Genomic DNA, 23001 nt, shown 5'->3' with positions numbered 1-23001 from the left:
TTATTATTATTGTTAGTGTTCAGGTCACTGCTTGGAATCGAACTCAGAGTCTTGGGGTTAGTAGCCCACGCTCTTAACCACTACGCCATATGCCCACTTGCATATGGCATAGTCATTAATCTTGCCTTTGAATATTAATTTAACCCTTTTACATTCAGATTATTTTGCCAAGTATAGGCTTATTTATTCAAATTGTTTTGAATTAATCAAGCATTATCTTGTAGCTTTGAGATCTCAATGATGTTTATTTTGAGGACTCCATGTAGGGTAGGTGAGAGATTCCAGATTTAGCCAGTTTGAATGTAAAACGAGTAAATATATTTGGACTGGATATGTATGGCCAGTTTAAATGCAAATGTGCTAAGCCTGACCATTCAACTAAGTTACACATCTCTTTTTCTTATAAGGTTTCACAGAAACTACGGCTGGATGGACATCTTTTTTGCCAGACACTCTGGATTGTGGTGCTCCTGTTGATGCTACTGCTGTTGCTGACTTTCCTGTTTTCATTGGTCTTTTACCAAACATATTTGCCTTCTTTTTCAAGAATTGATGCCTGAAGCAAAAAAATAAAAAATATCATTATGTCATTTGTAGATAAAGCATAGGTACATATGTGGATAAAGCATAGGTACATACAAGCATAGGTACATTCTGCTTCTCAATCACATAGTTTGGGGTTTAGTTCCGCTGTGTGGAACCTTGGGTGAATGTCTTTGTAGCGGACGCTTAGAGAAATTCTCTCTATCTCTCTGTTATATTACATAAGTACGGACGTAGCAGATAACAGCTAGCCTTCGGCCGCTTGGACCCTGTTGTGTCCACTACTCTGATTAGTTGGTATTGGCGCAGTTTGTCTCGTGCTCTATTACGCGCCAATGTGCAACCAAACCAATCGCAGCCTTCTGATAAGGTCACGTGAGACAGTCTCTTCTAAATCTCCGTTTGAGCCAATAGCTTGCTATAAAACTTCAGTGATTCATCGAGTCGAGGTCTTTGGCTCTAGACCTTCTAAGGTCTAACCACTGACCACACAGCCAGTTCCAGCGACAGATAACACCAGTAGCCCACATGGAGAAACATCAATACTTTGTCCAGCAGTACCAGGACCTCCATCTCTGTCGCCAACAACATCTCTCTATGCACACCCAGGTTCTATCTCCACACTGTTTGTGAATACTTCACCATGGTTAACAGCAAGTACAACCTGTGAGATCTTCCTGTATCACGTGACCGGCAGCGGCATAGTAGCCACAACTTCTTACACAGCACGTATTTCAACCGGCTCTGCTTCTACACCACAACTTCTTGTTACAGTTCAACTATTGTGTACCTTACTACAAACTGGTATTTATCTTCATTGTGCGAGAACATTCTTCTAATGTCCTGTTATAGACTCTTTCAATGCTCTGTATTTTATCTCACACACATACACATTATGTATACATGACGGCCTGTCTATTGTTATTATTATTATGTACATATGACGCATACACAGACACACACATGTCAATACCTAAATGAAATCTTCTCTTAAACCTTCTATTGGTTTTGTATTTCTTTTCCTTCTGGCACTCAGACTCATTTATCATTTGTGCATTTATTGTAAGCGACTGTGCAGGTGGTGAAGCACGACCTTCGAACTTTAGGTCTCACCGAGGAAATGACTAGAGACTGCGACCTTTGGAAGTATGCTATGTGTGAGAAGACCCGGCAGGACAAGTGAGACCATAACCCGTGGCCTCTACCTGGGATGTAGCCAGTCCACTTATGCATACCTTTCCTTCTTGGGACACAAAACTCTACTTGTGAAGACCTGTTGAGGCAAGTGAAAATCAAAATCGAAATCAATTAACATCAATGGAAATTGTAGCTGTGATACCAGTGCCGGTGGCATGTAAGAGAACCATCTGAACGTGGCCATTGCCGCGCCGCCCCGACTGGCCTCCGTGCTGGTGGCACGTAAAAAGCACCATCCGATCATGGCCGTTTGCCAGCCTCGTCTAGCACCTGTGCCAGTGGCACGTAAAAAGCACCCACTACACTCACGGAGTGGTTGGCGTTAGGAAGGGCATCCAGCCGTAGAAACACTGCTAGATCAGACTGGGCCTGGTGCAGCCTTCTGGCTTCCCAGACCCCAGTTGAACCGTTCAACCCATGCCAGCATGGAAAGCGGACGTTAAACGATGATGATGATGATGATGATGGTGATGATGTGCAGTGTATTAAAGGAGTCATTCATTTGTCACCTCTCCTGTGCATGGTCATTCATACATCTTCTATATATTTCTCAGGTAATCAAAGCCTTGTGAGTGGATTTAGTAGACAGAAACTAACAGAAGCTTATAGCGAAAATCTAAGTGTGTGTGTGTGCATGTATTTGTGTATCTTACTGTCTCCTTTATTTGACATTGTGTGACAGTTGTGAGTGTTACTATCCTTTCCAGTTGTCCATGGAAACATGTCTGATCATGAAGAAATATTACCTTTGTTGGAAACAAGTGAGGGTTGGCAACAGGGAGAGCATCTGGCCATAAAATCTGCTTCAGCAAATTACTATCTGGCCCATGTGAGCATGAAAGTGTAGACGCTAAACGATAATGATTATGATGATGATGATGATGAACGTTATTGCTCTTAGTTTAGATATAACGGTTCCTGGTTCAAATTCTATCACTTGGTACACATTCAGTAATAAGACATCTAATGATCAAACTAATTGAAGTACTTAATAAAATAACTGTTATTATTAATCTGATGTTTAAGGTGGTGAGCTGGCAGAAGCATTAGCACACTGGGATAAATGCTTACTTTTTCACTCTTTAACTTGTTTCAGTCATTTGACTGTGGCCATGCTGGAGCACCGCCTTTAGTCGAGCAAATCGACCCCAGGGCTTATTCTTTGTAAGCCTAGTACTTTTTCTATCGGTTTCTTTTGCCGAACCACTAAGTTACGGGGACGTAAACACACCAGCATCAGTTGTCAAGCTATGTTGGGGGGGGGAATAAACACAGACACACAAAGATTACACACACATACATATATATATACATATATACGATGGGCTTCTTTCAGTTTCTGTCTACCAAATCCACTCACAAGGCTTTGGTCGGCCTGAAGCTATAGCAGAAGACACTTGCCCAAGGTGCCATGCAGTGGGACTGAACCCGGAACCACGTGGTCGGTAAGCAAGCTACTTACCACACAGCCACTCCTGTGCCCAAAATGCTTAGTAGCATTTTGTCCGTTTGTACGCTCTGAATTCAAATTCCACTGAGGTTGACTTTGCCTTTCACCCTTTCAGGGTCAATAAAATAAGTACCAGTGAAACACTCAGGTTGATGTAATCAACTAGTTTCCTCCCCCAAAATTGCAGGCCTTGTGCCTATTATAGAAAGGATTATTAAGTTGGTATTTGGAGCCTGAATTACCACTAAATTTTGACACAAGGTTTTTTTAAAAAAAATTTAGGTTACTTTAAAACAAGAAGTTTGCACCATAAAATTAAGGGTGATTGTGGGTGGGTTGGTATCAGAGGGATTAAATGGGGGGAAAAAAATCACTCAAATGAGGGTTCAGTAATCCAATGTTAAGTTTTGTTTTTTGCCATTGAACCCCAATCATCATCATCATCATCATCATCATCATCATCATCTCCACGATGACAACCACCATCACCATCATCATCACAATCATGATCATTGTCATCATCCTCATCATTATCATCATGATCATTGTCATCACCATCATCATCATTGTTATCATCACCATTGTTTAACATTTACTTTTCACTTTTCTGTAGCAGGATGCCCTTCCAGTTGCCAACACCCACTTGTTTCCAAGCGAGGTGATATTTCCATAGGACTGGAAATACTTTCAGAGAAGACTGGAAACAAACAGCATCACTTGTATAATGGTGATGTTTATTCATTACTATCAAGTGATGACATGACAGGGGACACAGAAACACACACACATTCATATATGATGGGCTTTTTTCAGTCTCTGTCTACCAAATCCACTCGCAATGTTTTGCTTGGCCCTGGGCTATAGAAGAAGAGACTTGCCCAAAATGGCATGCAGTGGGACTGAACCAGAGACCACATGGTTGGGAAGCAAGCTCTTTAGCCACACAGCCATGCCTGTGACAATATATTCTCTTTCCTTCAGTGGCTTAGTCACAGAAGGAAGGGCAGCACCTATAACTGCCCTTCATTCTTTGACTAAGGAAGTGCAGTTATAGTCCTTCCTTAGTCAAAGCGTATGATACTAGCAATAAGAAAGGAAGAAGTTATCTTCAGACCAAAGACTTGACTTGGATGTTTACAACAGTGGAATTCTAGTAAAGGCACCCAAGGGCCAAGTAAAGTCTGTAGCTCAGTTTTGTCAGAGAGAGTAAATAGGTAATGTATCAAACCCTAGGACTCATTGCACAAGTTACCCACAGACCATGGCACATAAGTGACCAAAATCATAGCATTCCCCCTGCATAGTCCATTTCAGAGTTGCTCATTTACAGCTGAGTGAACTGGAACTATGTGAAATGAAGTGCTTTGCTCAAGAACACAATACACTACCCAGTTCGAAAATTGAAACCTCGATCTTGCAATCATGAATACAATATTCTCACCTCTAGGCCACATGTCTTTACTGTATTCACTGAAATTTGCCAACACCACACCTGATGTCCCCTTGCTCCATATGCATGCACACATGTATATCATGACTCGTACACTGTTCACTTTCCTGACTTTTGTACATAATTCTATGTACTGTACATGCACCTTTAGTGAAGGCGCATGGCTCAGTGGTTAGACTGTCGAGCTTACGATAGTGAGGTTGTGAGTTCGAATCCTGGACCGAGCTGCGTGTTGTGTTCTTGAGCAAGACACTTTATTTCACGTTGCTCCAGTTCACTCAGCTGTAGAAATGAGTTGCGACGTCACAGGTGCTAAGCTGTATCGGCCCCTTTGCCTTTCCCTTGGATAACACTGGTGGCGTGGAGAGGGGAGGCTGGTATGCATGGGCAACTGCTGGTCTTCCATAAACAACTTTGCCCGGACTTGCGCCTGGGAGGGTAACTTTCTAGGTGCAATCCCACGGTCAGTCATGACCGAAGGGGGTCTCAACATGCACCTTTGATGAGTTGTAGTGCCCCTGAGCACCATACGCAATAATTTCCTTATTTATTATTAGAAAGACAATGAAAAAAAAAAACCAACTTACTTTGTATCAAGTCTGCGACGGTTGTTCCAGACACAACCAAAGGAAGGCAACCACTGAGCATTCACAGATATTTCTTTGCTTAAGTTGGCTCCAACACGTTCTTTTGGCAACTTAGACATCCTGACATCGGTTACTGAAATTTGAAATTAATGGAAATCGTAATTATGATTCTGGTTTTTTTTTTGTTTGGCTTTTAATTTCAACATTATGTTTTACATGTTTCAAATGAATATTGTTAGCACTACCGTTTTATATTTTATTCAAAGAAATACCCAACACAATGTATATTTGATCTGCAGTATGTCAGAGACTGTACATAACCATGAAACTATCTTTCTAAGTGAATATTATTGATTATAAGCAATGATTATCAGTATTGATTATATACACTCACTGAACATACATCAACCTATTCCTTTTTTTTTTTTTTATTCTTTTACTTGTTTCAGTCATTTGACTGTGGCCATGCTGGAGTAACGCCTTTAGTCGAGCAAATCGGCCCCCAGGATTTATTCTTTGTAAGCCTAGTACTTATTCTATCAGTTTCTTTTGCCGAACCGCTAAGTTACGGGGCCGTAAACACACCAGCATCAGTTGTCAAGCGATATTGGGGGGACAAACACAGACACACAAACACATACATATATATATATATATATATATATAATATATATATATATATATACATACATACGATGGGCTTCTTTCAGTTTCCGTCTACCAAATCCACTCACAAGGCTTTAGTCAGCCCGAGGCTATGGTAGAAGACACTTGTCCAAGGTGCCATGCAGTGAGACTGAACCCAGTACCATGTGGCTGGTAAGCAAGCTACTTACCACACAGCCACTCCACCACCTTTGTGAAATAAAAATATAGCTTTATTTAATTCATCAGATGTCTTTCTATCTATGTGGACACACACACACACACAGAATAAGTAACAGACTTTAAAAAATATATTGGTGTCGATTGTTTGACTAAGATCCTTCAAGATGGTGCTTCAGCTTGGCCACAGTTCAATGACCAAAATATGTAAAACAAAGATAAAGAGCTAAAGCATTTGTCTTTACAGTTACACTTTCTTTATTTGGTTATTCATTGAAAACTCACGACAATGTCCACTCTCTTAACAACGAGATCTTTTATAGCCAAACAGTCCTCTCCTGGACCCTAAATGCCAGTGGTGAATGTATATGTGGTTGTGGTGTTAGCAAAGATGAGTGAATTTTTTGGCTATTTTCTGCTTTCTTCTTGGATGGAACTCATGGAAGATGGAGACCCAGGAAACATGGGACAAAGTACTGAAGGATGACCTCAGGAAGCTGAACCTTTTGGATGAGATGATAAAGGACCAGGATACCTAGCATCTTGCTATACACAATATAGGGTTAGGGTTAGGGTTATACACAAGAAGACCTTTCCTTCACAGGTGAAGAGGATTGACCTGCAAGATTCTTGTGCCAATTCCATGTAAAAAGCACTTGTGCTGGTGCCACAGAAACCAAGCAAAATCAGACTGGAACATGGTGCAGTTCTCTGGCTTGCCAGCTCTGGTCAAATTGTCCAACCCATGCTAGCATGGAAAATGGACGTTAAAGGATGAGGATGATGATTTAGGTGATGCTGGGTGATCATGGCCTCAGTAATTTTGAAGTTGGCAATGTGAGGCCCATGACCACCACACCAGGCAATTCTCAGGATGCACTGGAGGCAGCTCATATGGAAGTGCTTGAAGAACTCCAAGCTTCACCGAAAAGGCGGTGATACAAACAGCTTGGAATGTGGTGACCAGTGTGAAAAAACGAATACTTTTGTATAGGCACAGATGTAGCTGTATGGTTAAGAAGTTTGCTTCCCAACCATGTGGTCTCATGTTCAATCCTACTGTGTGACACTGGAGCTGTGTGAAATGAAGTGCTTTGCTCAAGGACACAACACACTACCCAGTTCAAGAATTGAAACCTCAATCTTGCAATCATGAGTGCAATGCTCTCATCTCTAGGTCACATGTCTTTACTGTATTCACTGAAATTTACTAGTGTCTTTTACTATTTTACTATAGTCCTGGATTAACAAAAGCTTTGCAAATGGATTTGGTAGACAGAAACTGAAAGAAGCTTGTTGTGTGTATATCATCGTCATTACATGGAGGCATGTGGTTTAGTGTTTAGGGTGTTGGACTCATGATTGTAAGATTGTGGTTTCAATTCCTGGACTGGGCAATGCATTGTGTTCTTGAACAAAACACTTCATTTCATGTTGCTGCAGTCCAGTTTACTCAGGCCTGCCTGATCAGTTGACAAAGATTTTCACATATTGAAGAAGAGTTATGAATAATTTTTGGCCAGTATAATTGCATAATAAAAAAAAAAAAAAATTAAATTAACTAGTGTGGCTGTGTGGTAAGAAGTTTGCTTGCCAACCACATGGTTCCTGGGTTCAGTCTCACTGTGTGGCTCCTGGGGCGCGTTTTCAGGCTGACTAAAACCTTGCGAATGGATTTGGTTGGAGGGAACTGAAAGAAGCCCATTGCGTGTGTGCACGCATGGGTGCATGCGTGTGTGTGTGTTGGTGTGTCTGTGTGTCCCTCACCACATCTTGACAACTGGTGATGGTGTGTTAACATCCCCATAACTTAACAATTTGGCCAAAGAGACGAACAGAATAAGTAACAGGCTTAAAAAAAAAAAGTACTGGGTTTGATCCATTTCACTAAAATTCTTCAAGGCAGTGCTCCAGCATGACCACAGTCAAATTACTGAAACAAGTAAAACAATAAAAGAATTCCTTTTAAATCTGTAAAATACTTACAGTGTTTCTGATAGTCTACTATACTAGGGCCGATTACTTGATGTTCTGTTGAGTTGTCAGACACTTGCATCCAGGGTGGCAAACCCCCGCTGTGTACATTGGGAATGTTTACATTCTTCTGCATAATAAAAACAACAATAACAATATTGGTATTAAGATACAAAAATATTAAAATCAATTCTTGAAGATCAATGGTAAGTATCTCATTTATTTCTTTGCCACATTTATTACTGATGAAGGGAGGGTTCTTCTGAACTAACCCTGACATCGGTCCGATATGGTAATAATGGAATTTTTTTAGAAATTTCAGTTGACTTTTTTTTTGAGTAGCATGCGTATTGTGAAACATTATATGGTTATGGACAATGTGTTCAATTTCGGCATATTTGGCATTAGAAATTTTTTCGTTTGCCCTTATTTATGAGTTGTTTATAAATTTAACCTTTAAGGTATTTTTTAATATGCTGGCCATTGATTATCCTATATTAAATATATATATATAATAGGTATATCTGTTCCCTGACTTATCGTCTCTTAGATGACTCATGTATATATATATATAAATAATATGCAAGAAGATCCGTCCTCCATAGTAAAAGTGTTAAGGCTGCATCTCCTGGTGAAGAGGATTGGCCTGAAAGAGTCCTGTGTCAGTGCCACATAAAAGGCACTCCTGCAGGTGCACACACGAGTCACATGTGCCAGTGTCACATGAAAGTGCTCATGCTGGTGGCACGTTAAAAGCACCCAGCACACACTGTAAAGTGGTTGGTGTTAGGAAGGGCATCGACCTGTAGGAAACCAAGTCAAATTAGACTGGAACCCGGTGAAGCTTACCAGCTCTGGTCAAACTGTCCAACCCATACCAGCATGGAAAATGGACATTAAAGGAGTATGATATTTATACATAAGGACACAGATGTGCGTCATAGCCAGCTGGAGATGATGTTTCCTGGGGCTGAAACAACAGTAACATTCATCCCAACCAGGACTGCCAAATTATGTTGGCAAATAATCTTTACTTTAAAGTACTGATACTGTATGTCTCTCCTTGAGAGATTTAGAAATAATAAAGTTTATATATCTATATATACACAATGGTCTTCTTTCAGTTTCTTATTTCTTTATTGCCCACAAGGGGCTAAACACAGAGGGGACACACAAAGACAAACAAAGGGATTAAGTTGATTACATCACCCCCAGTGCGTAACTGGTACTTAATTTATTGACCCTAAATTAAGGCGGTGAGCTGGCAGATGCGTTAGCATGCCAGGCGAAATGCTTAGCGGTATTTTGTCTGCCATTACGTTGTGAGTTCAAATTCCGCCGAGGTCGACTTTACCTTTCATCCTTTCGGGTTCGATAAATTAAGTACCATTTACGCACTGGGGTTGATGTAATCGACTTAATACCTATGTCTGTCTTTGTTTGTCCCCTCTATGTTTAGCCCCTTGTGGGTAGTAAAGAAATAGGTACTTAATTTATCGACCCTGAAAGGATGAAAGGCAAAGTTGACCTCGGCTGAAATTGAACTCAGAATGTAAAGACAGACAAAATACCGCTAAGCATTTTGCCCGGTGTGCTAACGTTTCTGCCAGCTTGCCGCCTTCTTTCAGTTTCTGTCTACCAAATCTGCTCACAAGGCATTAGTCGGCCCAAGGCTGTAGTAGAAGACACTTGACCAAGGTGCCACTAAGTGGGGCTCAACCTGGAACCATGTGGTTTGGAAGCAGGCTTCATACCACACAGTTATGTGAAGGTTGGTTGTGCGGTCAGAACAAATTTGAACTGAATAAAATTTTGTTTAGTCTTCATTACTGCTTGATGCAACTACTACATTAACTTATATATTTGCATGTTCACATGCATGCACATGCACACATGTGTACACACACACATGTGTACACACACACGTGTACACACACACACACTCACACACAGAACAAACTTTCAGTTTCCGTTTACAAGATTCACTCACAAGGCTTTGGTTAACATGGAGCAAGAGAAAAAAATCACTTGCCCAAGGAGCCATGAAGTGGGATTGAACCTAAAACCATGTGGTTGGGAAGTGCACTGCTTAACCACACAGCCATGCCTCCACCTGTATGCGTACACAATATTTAAATAATTAAGATATATAAATACACTTACCTTCATTTTAATAAGAGTTAGGCCATCACCAAATGCTGCGATGGTCTTCTTGAATTGTGGTAATGTGTGTGATGTAACATCTGGTTTTAATGATTGCCTTGTAATGTTCTTAGCCTTGCAGATGACACAATGTTAAACGACATGTGGAGAAAAAAGATAAAAATTATCAATTTATTACAACCTCAAACTAATTACAGTAATTAATTACAAAGTTTAACTGATTTAAAAAGAGGGCACTGACGGCACCAGCAGGAATATTTTATAGCAGATGTCTAACCTATTTTTCTATCTTTGTCTTTTACTTGTTTCAGTCATTGGATGGCAGCCATGCTGGAGCATCACCTCGAAGGGTTTCTGTTGAACCAATTGACCCCAATGATAATTGTTTTTTTTTCAATCTGGTACTTATTCTATTGGAACCTTTTGCCAAACTGCTAAGTCACTGGGATACTCTTTACTCTTTTACTTGTTTCAGTCATTTGACTGCGGCCATGCTGGAGCACCGCCTTTTATTCGAGCAAATCGACCCCGGGACTTATTCTTTGTAAGCCCAGTACTTATTCTATCAGTCTCTTTTGCTGAACCGCTAAGTGACGGGGACGTAAACACACCAGCATCTAGGGGGACAAACAGAGACACATAATATACACACACATATATATATACATATATACGACGGGCTTCTTTCAGTTTCCGTCTACCAAATCCACTCACAAGGCTTTGGTCGGCCCGAGGCTATAGCAGAAGACACTTGCCCAAGATGCCACGCAGTGGGACTGAACCCGGAACCATGTGGTTGGTTAGCAAGCTACTTACCACACAGCCACTCCTGCGCCTATGGATGTATGCAAACCAACATTGGTTGTCAAACAGTGGGGAGGAGACAAACACAAAGGCACACATGCGTACATACAAGAATATGATGGGGTTCCACACAGTTTCCATTTACCAGATTTACTTGCAAGGTGTTGGCATGTCTGGGGCCATAGAAGAAGAAACTTGCCCAAGGTGGCACCTAGTGAGACTGAACTTGAAATCTCATAGTTTCAAAGCAAGTTTCTTCACCACACAGTCATGTTTGTGCCCCTCTCTTATCATTTACTTGTTTCAGTTATTACACTGTGGCCATTCTGGGGCTCTGCATAGAGGAATTTTAGTCGTACTAATCGACCTCAGTACTTATTTTCTTTTTAAGCCTGCTTCTTATTATATCAGTCTCTTTTGCTGAACTGCTAAGTTACAGGAATGTAAACACACCAACACCGGCTGTCGAGCAGTAGTGAGGAACAAACACAGACACAAAGACGTACCCACAAAGATATGTGTGTGTGTGTGTGTATATGTGAAGATGCATGGCTCAGTGGTTAGAGCGTTGAACTAATGACCGTGAAGTTGTGACTTCGTATCTCGGACCAGGCTGCGTGTTGTGTTCTTGAGCAAGACACTTTATTTCACGTTGCTCCAGTTCACTCAGCTGTAGAAATGAGTTGCAACGTCACTGGTGCCAAGCTGTATTGGCCTTTGCCTTTCCTTTGGATAACATCGGTGGCATGGTGAGAGGGGAGACTGGTATTCATGGGTGACTGCTAGTCTTCCATAAACAACCTTGCCCGGTCTTGTGCCTCGGAGGGTAACTTTCTAGGTGCAATACCATGGTCATTTGTGACCGAAGGAGGTCTCTGATATATATATATATATAAACAAACTTCGGTTGTAGAACAAACAACAAATTTAAGGTCATCCACTTAACATATCATATCTTGAACATTTAATCACATACAAAGAAATGCTTTTTCTTATACATAGAATACGGATGCACAAAATCACAGAAGAGGCAACAATATTTCATTTAGACAAGCATATACTCTTCTCATTTACTTGAGCACTTCTATTGCTCTCCTATTAACCTTCTTGTTCCTAATAAGAAACAATCACTATTATTATTGATATATATATATATATATATATATATATATAATAGGCGTAGGAGTGGCTGTGTGGTAAGTAGCTTGTTTACCAACCACATGGTTCAGGGTTCAGTCCCACTGCGTGGCACCTTGGGCAAGTGTCTTCTACTATAGCCTCGGGCCGACCAAGGCCTTGTGAGTGGATTTGGTAGACGGAAACTGAAAGAAGCCCGTCGTATATATGTATATATATATATATGCATGTGTGTGTTTGTGTGTCTGTGTTTGTCCCCCTAGCATTGCTTGACAACCGATGCTGGTGTGTTTATGTCCCTGTAACTTAGCAGTTCGGCAAAAGAGACCGATAGAATAAGTACTGGGCTTACAAAAGAATAAGTCCCGGGGTCGAGTTGCTCGATTAAAGGCGGTGCTCCAGCATGGCCACAGTCAAATGACTGAAACAAGTAAAAAAGAGTAAAAAGAATATATATATATATACAATGGGCTTCTTTCAGTTTCTGTCTACCAAATCCACTCACAAGGCTTTGGTCATCCTGAAGCAGTAGCAGAAGACTCTTGCCGAGGGTGCTACACAACAGGACTGAACTCCAAAACCATTTGGTTTGGAAGCAAACTTCATACTACACAGCCATGCCTGTGCCTACGTATGTATTTTTTAAATGGCTTAGTCAGATGAGGAAGGGCAGTGGCCAGATCTTTTCTAGGGATTGAACCTAAATCCATATAGTTGAGACGCAAACTTCTTAACCATATAGCTATGGCAAAATGTAATAAGAATAACGATGATGACAACAATCAATACATAATCTTAAAGATGTGTAACTGGCAGTTCAATTGAATTGAACCCAGTACATTACTGGTGATGGCCAGGTCACAGATCTCATTACACAGGCTGACGAAACCTGCTCCTGGTACTATGTAAACCAGTATTACCAGCTCCATGGTTGAATGGATGGTGACTAAACCAGTTCCTCCACTTGAGTAGCTTACTACTTTTGTGAGGAGGATTTCTGGAAACCTAGCAGGACTAAAAACAAGGCCTATCAAGGGACAGATGGCAATCCAGTTGGGAGAGGAAATGGAAAACCATTCCCAATATCTTTGCCATGTAAACCTTATGAAGAAGTAAAGCTATGGCTTCATCCGAAGGGAGAACTTGTGTTTAATGGGAAGTCTTTCATTGTAGTGTCATCCACAAGTGTAACCAGATGGGAAGGGACCGTTGTGCTTTGGGTGGCACCACTTCTGGGTCTGCTGTAGACTATAAGTCTGTATAGGCTGTACTGAAACCACTTAACAGTAGTTTTAATGTTAGGACACAGACGCTACTCACTGTTAAATGCAAGAATTGATATAGTAATACATGATCTGTTTATTGTTTGAAACAGGGGTGGAAAACTGAAGGGCTGCCCCTGCTGGCACACACTCTAGCTATGCAACTGGTGTCATCAACATACTGCAAAAGTGTATGATACAGAATGACAACGACATGACTCATACTCTATTTAATTTAGAAAGATGAGAAGCAAATTCAAACTTCTTTAAATTTGAATTCGCAATGTAGATTTATGAAGGTAAGTACTGGAAATGATTCAAGTCGATAAAGCTTCAAGGTTGCTCTGACAACCAAGGACAAGTACCTCTCCAAGCTGTGTTTTCTGGCCTAGGAGGTCATGCTGAGAATTGGCCCATTAATCCAGATTATTCTCAGCATTTTTTTCCCAATCATTCGGCAAATCTAGGCCTAGAAGGACATGCTGAGAATTGACCCATTCACTCAGGCCATTCTCAGCAATTTCCTCCAAAAATCATCATCATCATCGTTTAATGTCTGTCTTTCATGATGGCCTGGGTTGAATGGTTCAAGAGGAGCTAGCAAGCCAGAGAACAGCTAAGGTCTCCATTGTCTGCTGTGGCATGGCTTCTATGGCTGGATACTCCTACTAATGCCAACCACTTTACAGCATCTAGGAGGTGTCTTTTGCGTGGCACCATGAAGCTGTCTCTATCTTTGCACTAAGGTCACACATTTCGAAGAACTAATACGGTCAGTGAAAGACTACTGCTTATTTTATTAAGCTTTGTGCAATGTAAGACAAAGTTGATGTCAGCAGGCAAGGATGCAGCCACATATCACATCGTCCGATGCTCTACTAATTCTGCCATTCATGATCCCAACACTACTACTACTACTACTGCTACTACTGCTACTACTGCAACCGCCGCCACCATCACCAACAACAACAATATCATCATCATCATCGTCGTCGTCATTTAACGTCTGTTTTCCATGCTAGCATGGGTTGGACGGTTCGATCGGGGTCTGGAAAGCCAGGAGGCTGCACCAGGCTCCAGTCTGATCTGGCAGTGTTTCTCTAGCTGGATACCCCTTCCTAACGCCAACCACTCCGTGAGTGTAGTGGGTGCTTTTTATGTGCCACCGGCACAGGGGCCAGAGGAGGCTGGCAGCGGCCACGGTCAGTTGGTGGTTTTTAACGGTGCTTTTTAACATAATAAAAATAATGACAAGCACGACAAAGAAACATCTAAATCAGTTGTTTTCAGCTGGGGTCCATATAAGATCTTGTTGTTAAAATGTATGTGCAATGACTTGCTTATTCCTCTACAATACACAAAATATTTCAAAATTTTGTTGCTAAAACTTATCTGCAATAAATTGGTTTACTGCACAATTCCTAATGATAATTAATTCTTAAAACACAATAGGATTTTTGAAACATTGAATGGCTATTGAGAGTCCAGAAAAGTAAAACAGAAATCAAAGGGGTCTATAGGCAAAAAATGGTTGAGAACTACTGATCAAAATAATCCTTTCTACTGAAAGCACAAGGCCTGAAATTTGGGGGTAGGGACTAAGTCAATTACATCAACCCCAGTGCCTAACTAGTGCTTAATTTATTGACCCCGAAAGGATGAGAGGCAAAGTCAACGTTAGCAGAATTTGAACTCAGAACATAGTGATGGGCGAAATACCACTAAGCATTTAGCCCAGCGTGCTAAAGATTCTGCCAGCTCACTGCTGACTGATCAAAATAATAGTTGCTTGACCCATTGAACCATTTTTCTAAAATATGAAAAAAAAAAACAAAACAAAAAAAACTTTGAATTGCCCAGTCTTAGATATGTACTATCAGTAGAAAATAAATGGGATGGGGTACATTTTGATAATAGGTTTTCTAGAGCAGTTCTGACCAAGGGTTAAAAACGACAATGAAGACAGAAGACAGAATGAGGAAGATAGAAGATACAAACCTCAGGAACATGAGAAGCAACGGAAGACTTATGTAACTCAGCTTTATGTATGTCTTGCATTTTCTGAAATGATTTAAAAAAAAATTAAATTGGAGAAAACAATACAAAACAAAGCAAAAAAAAAAACACCCCCAAAAAACAAAAAAGATAATTATAGTGCAATATTAATTATCAACTGTGGAGGCGCAATGGCCCAGTGGTTAGGGCAGCAGATTCGCGTTGTAGGATCATGGTTTTGATTCCCAGACCGGGCGTTGCGAGTGCTTATTGAGCAAAAACACCTAAAGCTCCACGAGGCTCCGGCAGGGGGTGGTGGCCATCCCTGCTGCACTCTTTCGCCGCAACTTCCTCCCACTCTTTCTTCTGTTGGCCTGCTCGCTTAGCCAGTGGGGTGGCGTCATTTGAAGGCTAAAACAATGCGAAGCGCATTGTGACCAGCAATGTGTAGCAACATCTGATAGCCTGTTCGGTCACGGTGATCATGGTGATTAATTATCAACTAAAGGTGGTCCTCCACCCAGACATCGACCCTGATGGCTGCAGCAAGCTAAAGAACTACACTAACAGTTTAACTGTCTCTTTGTTTCAGTCTTTGTATTTAGATGCAGAAGCTCACTTTGCCAGAGCCAGTTTCAGCCGGGTTGGTACCGAAAGGGTAAAGACCTAAAGTTACTTGACCAGTCCAGTACCTGAACTTCTGTCCTGGACATTGTGCCACACTCTGTAAACTAAATGTAAACAGAAAATAAAGGACTGAAAAAATCTAAAGATAAAATGCATCATACCACAAAAATTTCTGTCTGGAATTGTTTTTCAAGATCTTTAGTTGCCTTCAGCACAGATTCATTATGTCTGAAAAACAAAAGATAATTGCATCTATGATAATATTTTATAGCATATCAAAAGAAATTGTCAAATATGTAGAGGTGCTGGAAATTTCCTGACGTTAAGGGTATCATGAAAGGCCTAGTCGGAAGCCCTCACTTCTGAATTCTTTTACAGGGCTTAGAAAAACTGGAGGAAACTGCAACAAGCGTGTGAATCTGGGTGAGGAATATGTTGGATAAAATCATGATTAACTGATCTCCTTGTATTTTTTTTTTTTACCCAAAGCCAGAAACTTTTCAGCACCCCTCTTGTATGTGTGTGTATATTTCTATATACAAGGGGTGGGGCTATGGCCTAGTTGGTGGCTCAACTTTCCAAGTTCTTTTACAGGGCTTAGAAAAACTGAAGGACCACTGCAACAAGTGTGTGAATCTGAGTGAGGAATATGTTGAATAAAATCATAATTAACTGATCTCCTTGTATTTTTTTTAACCCAAAGCCATTGCAATTTGAGGAGTCACCTGGACACATTGTCGGCACAATTTATCCTGTCACAAAAGTGGCAAAAACGTTAGCACTCTGGGGTGAAATGCTTTAGTGGTATTTCGCCTGTCTTTATGTTCTGAGTTCAAATTCTGCTGAGGTCGACTTTGCCTTTCATCCTTTCAGGGTTGATAAATTAAGTACCAGTTGCATACTGGAGTCAATCTGATCGACCGGCCTCTCTTTTACTTGTTTTAGTCATTTGATTGTGGCACCGCCTTCAGTTGAGCAAATCGACCCCAGGACTTATTCTTTATAAGCCTAGTACTTATTCTATCGGTCACTTTTGCCGAACCGCTAAGTTACGGGGACGTAAACACACCAGCATCGGTTGTCAAACGATGTTGGGGGAACAAACACAGACACACAAACATATACATACACACACATACATACATCATCATCATCATCATCGTTTAACGTCCGCTTTCCATGCTAGCATGGGTTGGACGGTTCAACTGGGGTCTGGGGAGCCCGAAGGCTGCACCAGGCCAGTCAAATCTGGCAGTGTTTCTACAGCTGGATGCCCTTCCTAATGCCAACCACTCCGAGAGTGTAGTGGGTGATTTTATGTGACACCGACACAGGTGCCAGACGAGGCTGGCGAATGGCCACGATCGGATGGTGTTTGTTACGTGCCCACAGCACGGAGGCCAGTCGATGCGGTACTGGCTACGGCCATGTTCGGATGGTTTTCTTATGTGCCACCGGCACTGGTACCACAAAGATACAATTCCATTGATGTACATCTATTTTGATTTGGTTTTTGGTTTTCACTTGCCTCAGCAGGTCTTCACAAGTGTCACAAGAAGGAAGGTATGCACAGGTGGACTGACTATGTCCCAGGTAGGGGCCACGGGTTATGGCCTCACTAGTCTTGCCGGGTCTTCTCACGCACAGCATACTTCCAGAGGTCTCGGTCTCTAGTCATTTCCTTGGTGAGACCTAATGTTCGAAGGCTGTGCTTCACCACCTCGTCCCAGGTTTTCCTGGGTCTACCTCTTCCACAGGTTCCCTCAACTGCTAGGGTGTAGCACTTTTGCACACAACTATCTTCAGCCATTCTCGTCACATGACCATACCAGCGCAGCCGTCTCTCTTGCACACCACAACTGATGCTTCTTAGGTTCAACTTTTCTCTCAAGGTACTTACACTCTGTCGATTATGAACATTGACATTACACATCCATCGGAGCATACTGGCTTCATTTCTTGTGAGCTTACGCATATCCTCAGCAGTCACAGCCCATGTTTCACTACCCTGTAGCATGGCTGTACATACACATGCATCATACAGTCTGCCTTTTACTCTGAGCGCGAGGCCTTTTGTCACCAGCAGGGGTAAGAGCTCTCTAAACTTTGCCCAGGCTATTCTTACTCTAGCAGTTACACTTTCAGCACACCCAACCCCGCTACTGACTTGGTCACCTAGGTAGCGGAAGCTATCAACTACTTCTAGTTTTTCTCCCTGGAACATGGTAGACGTTGGTCTCTGCACATTTTCAGTGTTTATTGCTCCTGAGCATCTGCCACAGACAAAAACTATTTTCCTAGTTAGCCTTCCTTTGACATTGCTACACCTCTTATGTGTCCATAGCTTGCACTTGGTGCACCTTATAGAGTTTCTACCTACACCTTTTTTGCAGATCGAGCAGGGCCATCTACCTGAAGGCGTTTGTGACTTGTCTACTTTCCTACTTATTAGGACTTTGGTTTTGGCTAGATTGATTCTGAGGCCCTTCGATTCTAGACCTTGCTTCCACACCTGAAACTTCTCCAGTTCTGAATAGTGACTCAGCAATTAGAGCAAGGTCATCAGCATAGAGGAGCTCCCAGGGGCATCCTGTCTTGAATTCCTCCGTTATTGCCTGGAGGACTATGATAAATAGGAGGGGACTGAGGACTGAACCTTGGTGGATCCCAACCTCTACCCGGAATTCTTCACTACTCGTTGCCAACCCTCACCTTACTAGCAGCATCTCTGTACATGGCTCGCACAGCTCTCACTAACCATTCATCTATCCCTAGTTTCCTCATTGACCACCAGATAAGGGATCGGGGGACCCTGTCAAAGGCTTTCTCCATGTCAACAAAAGGCAGGTACAAGGGCTTATCTTTGGCTAGGTATTTCTCCTGCAGCTGTCTTATCAGGAATATAGCATCAGTAGTACTTTTCCCTGGCACGAACCCAAACTGCATCTCATCTAAGCTAACTCTCTCTCTAATTAATTGGGCTATAACCCTCTCCATAACCTTCATTACCTGATCCAGCAGCTTGATGCCCCTGTAGTTATTTGTATCTAGGGCGTCACCTTTACCTTTGTAGCAGTTGACTATTATGCTGCTACACCAGTCATTGGGTATGACTCCTTCATGTATCACCTGGTTAACTATACGGGTGACTATGCTATAGCCGACACTACCAGATATTTTGAGCATCTCTGCAGTAATTCCTGATGGGCCTGGGGCTTTCCCTGTTTTCATGCTTGTAATTGCCTTAACTACTAAGGAATTGTTAACTCGGATTGCTGGTACCTCTGTTGGGTCGACATTCGGCAGACTCTCTTTATCCCATTCATTTTCCTCATTCAGCAACCTTTCATAGTGGCGTCTCCAAGGTTCTCTCTTTGCATCCTCATTTAGCGCAAGCGAACCGTCATTCTTGCGAACACATTTCTCTCCTACCACGTCACGATTCTCTCTCACACACTGTCTTGCAACACGAAATACCTCAAGTCTTTCGTCCTCACGGCGCAGGACATTGGCAAATTTCTTCTTATCTGCTTCCCCTCTGGCTAGATAGACCTGTCTCCTAGCTTCCCTTCTGGCAGTCTGATACACTTCCCTGCTACCACCGTTTTTCCAGGCCTTCCAAGCCTGTTTCTTTTGTCTAATAGCCCTGTCAACAATATTGTTCCACCACCACGTTATTTTGGGTCTTAAAGGGACTTTGCACCAGCCACAGATCTGGTCAGTGGCTTTCAGCAGGTTGTCCCTCAGAAGCGTCCAGTTGTCTTCTACCCCATGCGTAGCTATACCCCCTTCCATTTCGTCAAAGGCTTCAAGTAACATGTCTCTAAATCTCTGTCTATTCGCAGGGTCTTTAAGCTTCCAGACCCTTCTTCTCCATGTTGGTCGTCTTCTAGTCGCCCTCTTAGTCCTGATCCTAAAGTCACTAACTACCAGTCTATGTTGTGGGGTGCATTCTTCGCCTGGGAAGGTATTGGCATTTATAAGCAGCCATCTTCCCTTTTTCTGGCAAGGATGTAGTCGATTTGGCTAGTATGCCGGCCCGATTGGTAGGTGACCAGGTGGCTTGTCGGTTTCCTGAAGTTAGTGTTGCAAACCATAAGACTATTCGCATCGCAGAACTCCAGCAGCCTGGTTCCCTCCTCGTTGCGGGAACCATAACCGTAGCCTCCATGTACGCCATGGAAGCCCCCAGCATGTCGTCCAACATGCCCATTGAAATCACCAGCCACAAAGAGAAGGTCCCTGTCGTTCGTCAATGAAGTGGTCTGCAGTAGGGTGTCATAGAAACTGTCTTTCTGTCCATCGGGTAGCCCTGGCTGAGGGGCATAGGCCGATATAATGGTTGCTAATCTATGATGAAGCACTATTCTAATCTTAAGTATTTTGTCACTTACTCTGATTACCTCAATTACTTTATCTACCCATTTCTCAGCGATAAGTATACCCACGCCACCAACCCCGTCAGTGTTCCCTGCCCAGAAAATCTTGTACCTGTGTTCTTTGCCTGTGAGGAACCTAGCAGATCCTCCTCTCCACCTTATTTCTTGCATGCAACATACATCAACATATCTCCGTTCAAGCATCTCGACTATCTCGCCAGACCTACCTTTCAGTGTGCCAACGTTGAGGGTGCCCACCCTGAGGGTGTGGAAGGTATGGGCCCTAGAGGCCCAGGGACGGGGAGCAGTGGCGTCATGTACCTGAAAAGAAGAAAGCTCGCATTTGGCAGAATTCATAAGCAAAGCAATGATCTTAAGTTCAACCTACTACACCACACTATCATGTTTTGCGCCGTATGGTCACCACCTTATATAGTAGGGGTGGTATTGGCTTAAGGCCTTTAAGTATTCATGGAAGAAAAGCAAAGGAAGACAAGGTGAGATAAGGACTTCCGGTACAGGTGGAGGGGGCGGGTGCACCGCGCACTGGGGAAGATGAGATTTAAGCGACAAAAAGACAAGATTTGAGATGAAATGCTTGCGGTCGTGTGAATAAGTTTCTATGAGTGAAAGTTGGGAAAGATGGGGTAGAGATTTAAGCGACAGAAAGACAAGATTTGAGACGAAAAGCTTTGCGGTCGTGTGAATAAGTTTCTGTGAGTGAGAGTTTATATGTTGTGGAGAAATGCTTCAGCTAGCATTGAGACGAAAGACAACGATAATAAAAGGGGAAACAATAAGGCATGATGGTGATAATACTTGCAAAAAAACAATGAAAGGAGGAAACAGGTCGGAAACTTAATATATCTTAGCTGATATTTTTCATCCTGAGGTTCGTGTTTCGTGTGTTACTGCCAGGAGAAAAAATACATATATATATATACACACATATATATGACGGGCTTCTTTCAGTTTCCATCTACCAAATCCACTCACAAGACTTTGGTCAGCCCGAGGCTATAGAAGACATTTGCCCAAGGTGCCACGCAGTGGAACTGAACCTGGAACAGACACACAAACACACACACACCTATATATATATATATATATATATATATATATATATATATATATATATATATATACGACGAGCTTCTTTTAGTTTCCATCTACGAAATCCACTCACAAGGCTTTGGTCGGCCCGAGGTTATATTAGAAAACACTTGCCCAAGGTGCCACGCAGTGGGACTGAACCCAGAACAATGTGGTTGGTAAGCAAGCTACTCACCACACAGCCACTCCTATGCCTCTGTCCCCAAAATTTTGTGCCTAGAGTAGAAAAGAATTTATCCCTTCACAGTTTCTACAGATCATTTCCATCCTCTCTTCTAAATATGAGTAACCATGTAACTCCTCTACAAGAACCTGCTGTGCACCACACTTAAAACTTTTACTCTCTGAAATCCTAACAAAAAAACCCAATCCCACATTTCAAGTTTTCTAGTCTTGATTAAAAGAAAAAATAGCAATTAGTATAAAATGTATAAAAGGACTTGAACTCGAATATGTGGCTTTGCATGAATGGGAGAAATTAAAAGATTAAAAATTTAATTGAGTGCAGAAGTGAATTAGTCCAGATCTGCTAGATTGAATTATATGCTTATAAAGTAGCATTCAGTATCTATGAGAATTTGGGGGAGTACGTAATGTCTGGTCTTTCGCATGTAGCCGGTATGTAATTGTGCATTTGTTTCGTGTACTGTGTTGTGTGTAAAAAACGTCCTGATGAGGGGAGTGTCGATTTTAAATATATGATATCATCATCGTTTAATGTCCGTTTTCCGCGCTAGCACGGGTTGGACGGTTCGACCGGAGTCTGGGAAGCCAGGGCTGCACCAGGCTCCAGTCTGATCTGGCAGTGTTTCTACAGCTGGATGCCCTTCCTAATGCCAACCACTCCACGAGTGTAGTGGGTGCTTTTTACATGCCACCTGCACAGGTGCCAGGAGGGGGGGGGTCTGGCATCGGCCATGTTCGGATGGTGCTTTTTATGTGCCACCGGCACAGAAGCCAGTCGAGGCGGCGCTGGCAACGGCCACGTTCGGATGGTACTTTTTATGTGCCACCGACACAGGTATCACAACTACTGTTTCCATTGATACTTGTTTCGATGTTCGTGTACATGCACTTGACTCAACAGGTCTCCTCAAGCACAATGTTTCATATTAATTGGTGCATCTCCGAAACGGCCTGTAGATGAACTTTTATGTATTTTTGTAAGTGTGTATATTTATCTTCTATGTATTTTTCTCTGTAATTTTAATTCCTCTTTTTAATGTCATTGTATGTTTTATTACCCCAAATTTTTAATTTAACAAATTTATACTAAACTAGCACCAAGACACGGCAACGCCGGGTAATAATGCTAGTATATATATGCATACACACAGACTCACAGAGACCCACTCACACGCACACACGCGTATATATATATATATATATATATATATAAATAAACGTTCATCAGTGTTTTGTTTCTTTCTATTTACATACTCTTTTACTTGTTTCAGTCATTTGACTGCGGCCATGCTGGAGCAACGCCTTTAGT

At 42.0% G+C, this 23001-nt stretch overlaps 1 protein-coding gene across 2 annotated transcripts in view; it reads right to left on the bottom strand.

Moving 5' to 3' along the window:
- Positions 1 to 225: 225 nt before the first annotated feature.
- Positions 226 to 23001, bottom strand: part of LOC115221618 (coiled-coil domain-containing protein 84-like) — a 42061-nt gene continuing 19285 nt past the window's right edge. Inside the window, exons 4-9 of one of the 2 annotated variants that reach the window (XM_029791818.2) lie at positions 16176 to 16242; positions 15391 to 15453; positions 10190 to 10303; positions 8039 to 8156; positions 5228 to 5360; positions 226 to 556 (exon numbers count right to left, since the gene is read on the bottom strand). In XM_029791818.2, coding sequence (XP_029647678.1) covers positions 379 to 556; positions 5228 to 5360; positions 8039 to 8156; positions 10190 to 10303; positions 15391 to 15453; positions 16176 to 16242 — 673 coding nt within the window. In that variant the 3' untranslated portion in view covers positions 226 to 378. The remainder of the gene's footprint in view (positions 557 to 5227; positions 5361 to 8038; positions 8157 to 10189; positions 10304 to 15390; positions 15454 to 16175; positions 16243 to 23001) is intronic. The other variant, XM_036510716.1, reaches the window with a different exon arrangement.

Source organism: Octopus sinensis, linkage group LG18, assembly GCF_006345805.1.
Source record: "Octopus sinensis linkage group LG18, ASM634580v1, whole genome shotgun sequence".
Taxonomy (NCBI): Eukaryota; Metazoa; Mollusca; class Cephalopoda; order Octopoda; family Octopodidae; genus Octopus; species Octopus sinensis.
This window is presented reverse-complemented; position numbering and strand designations above follow the sequence as displayed.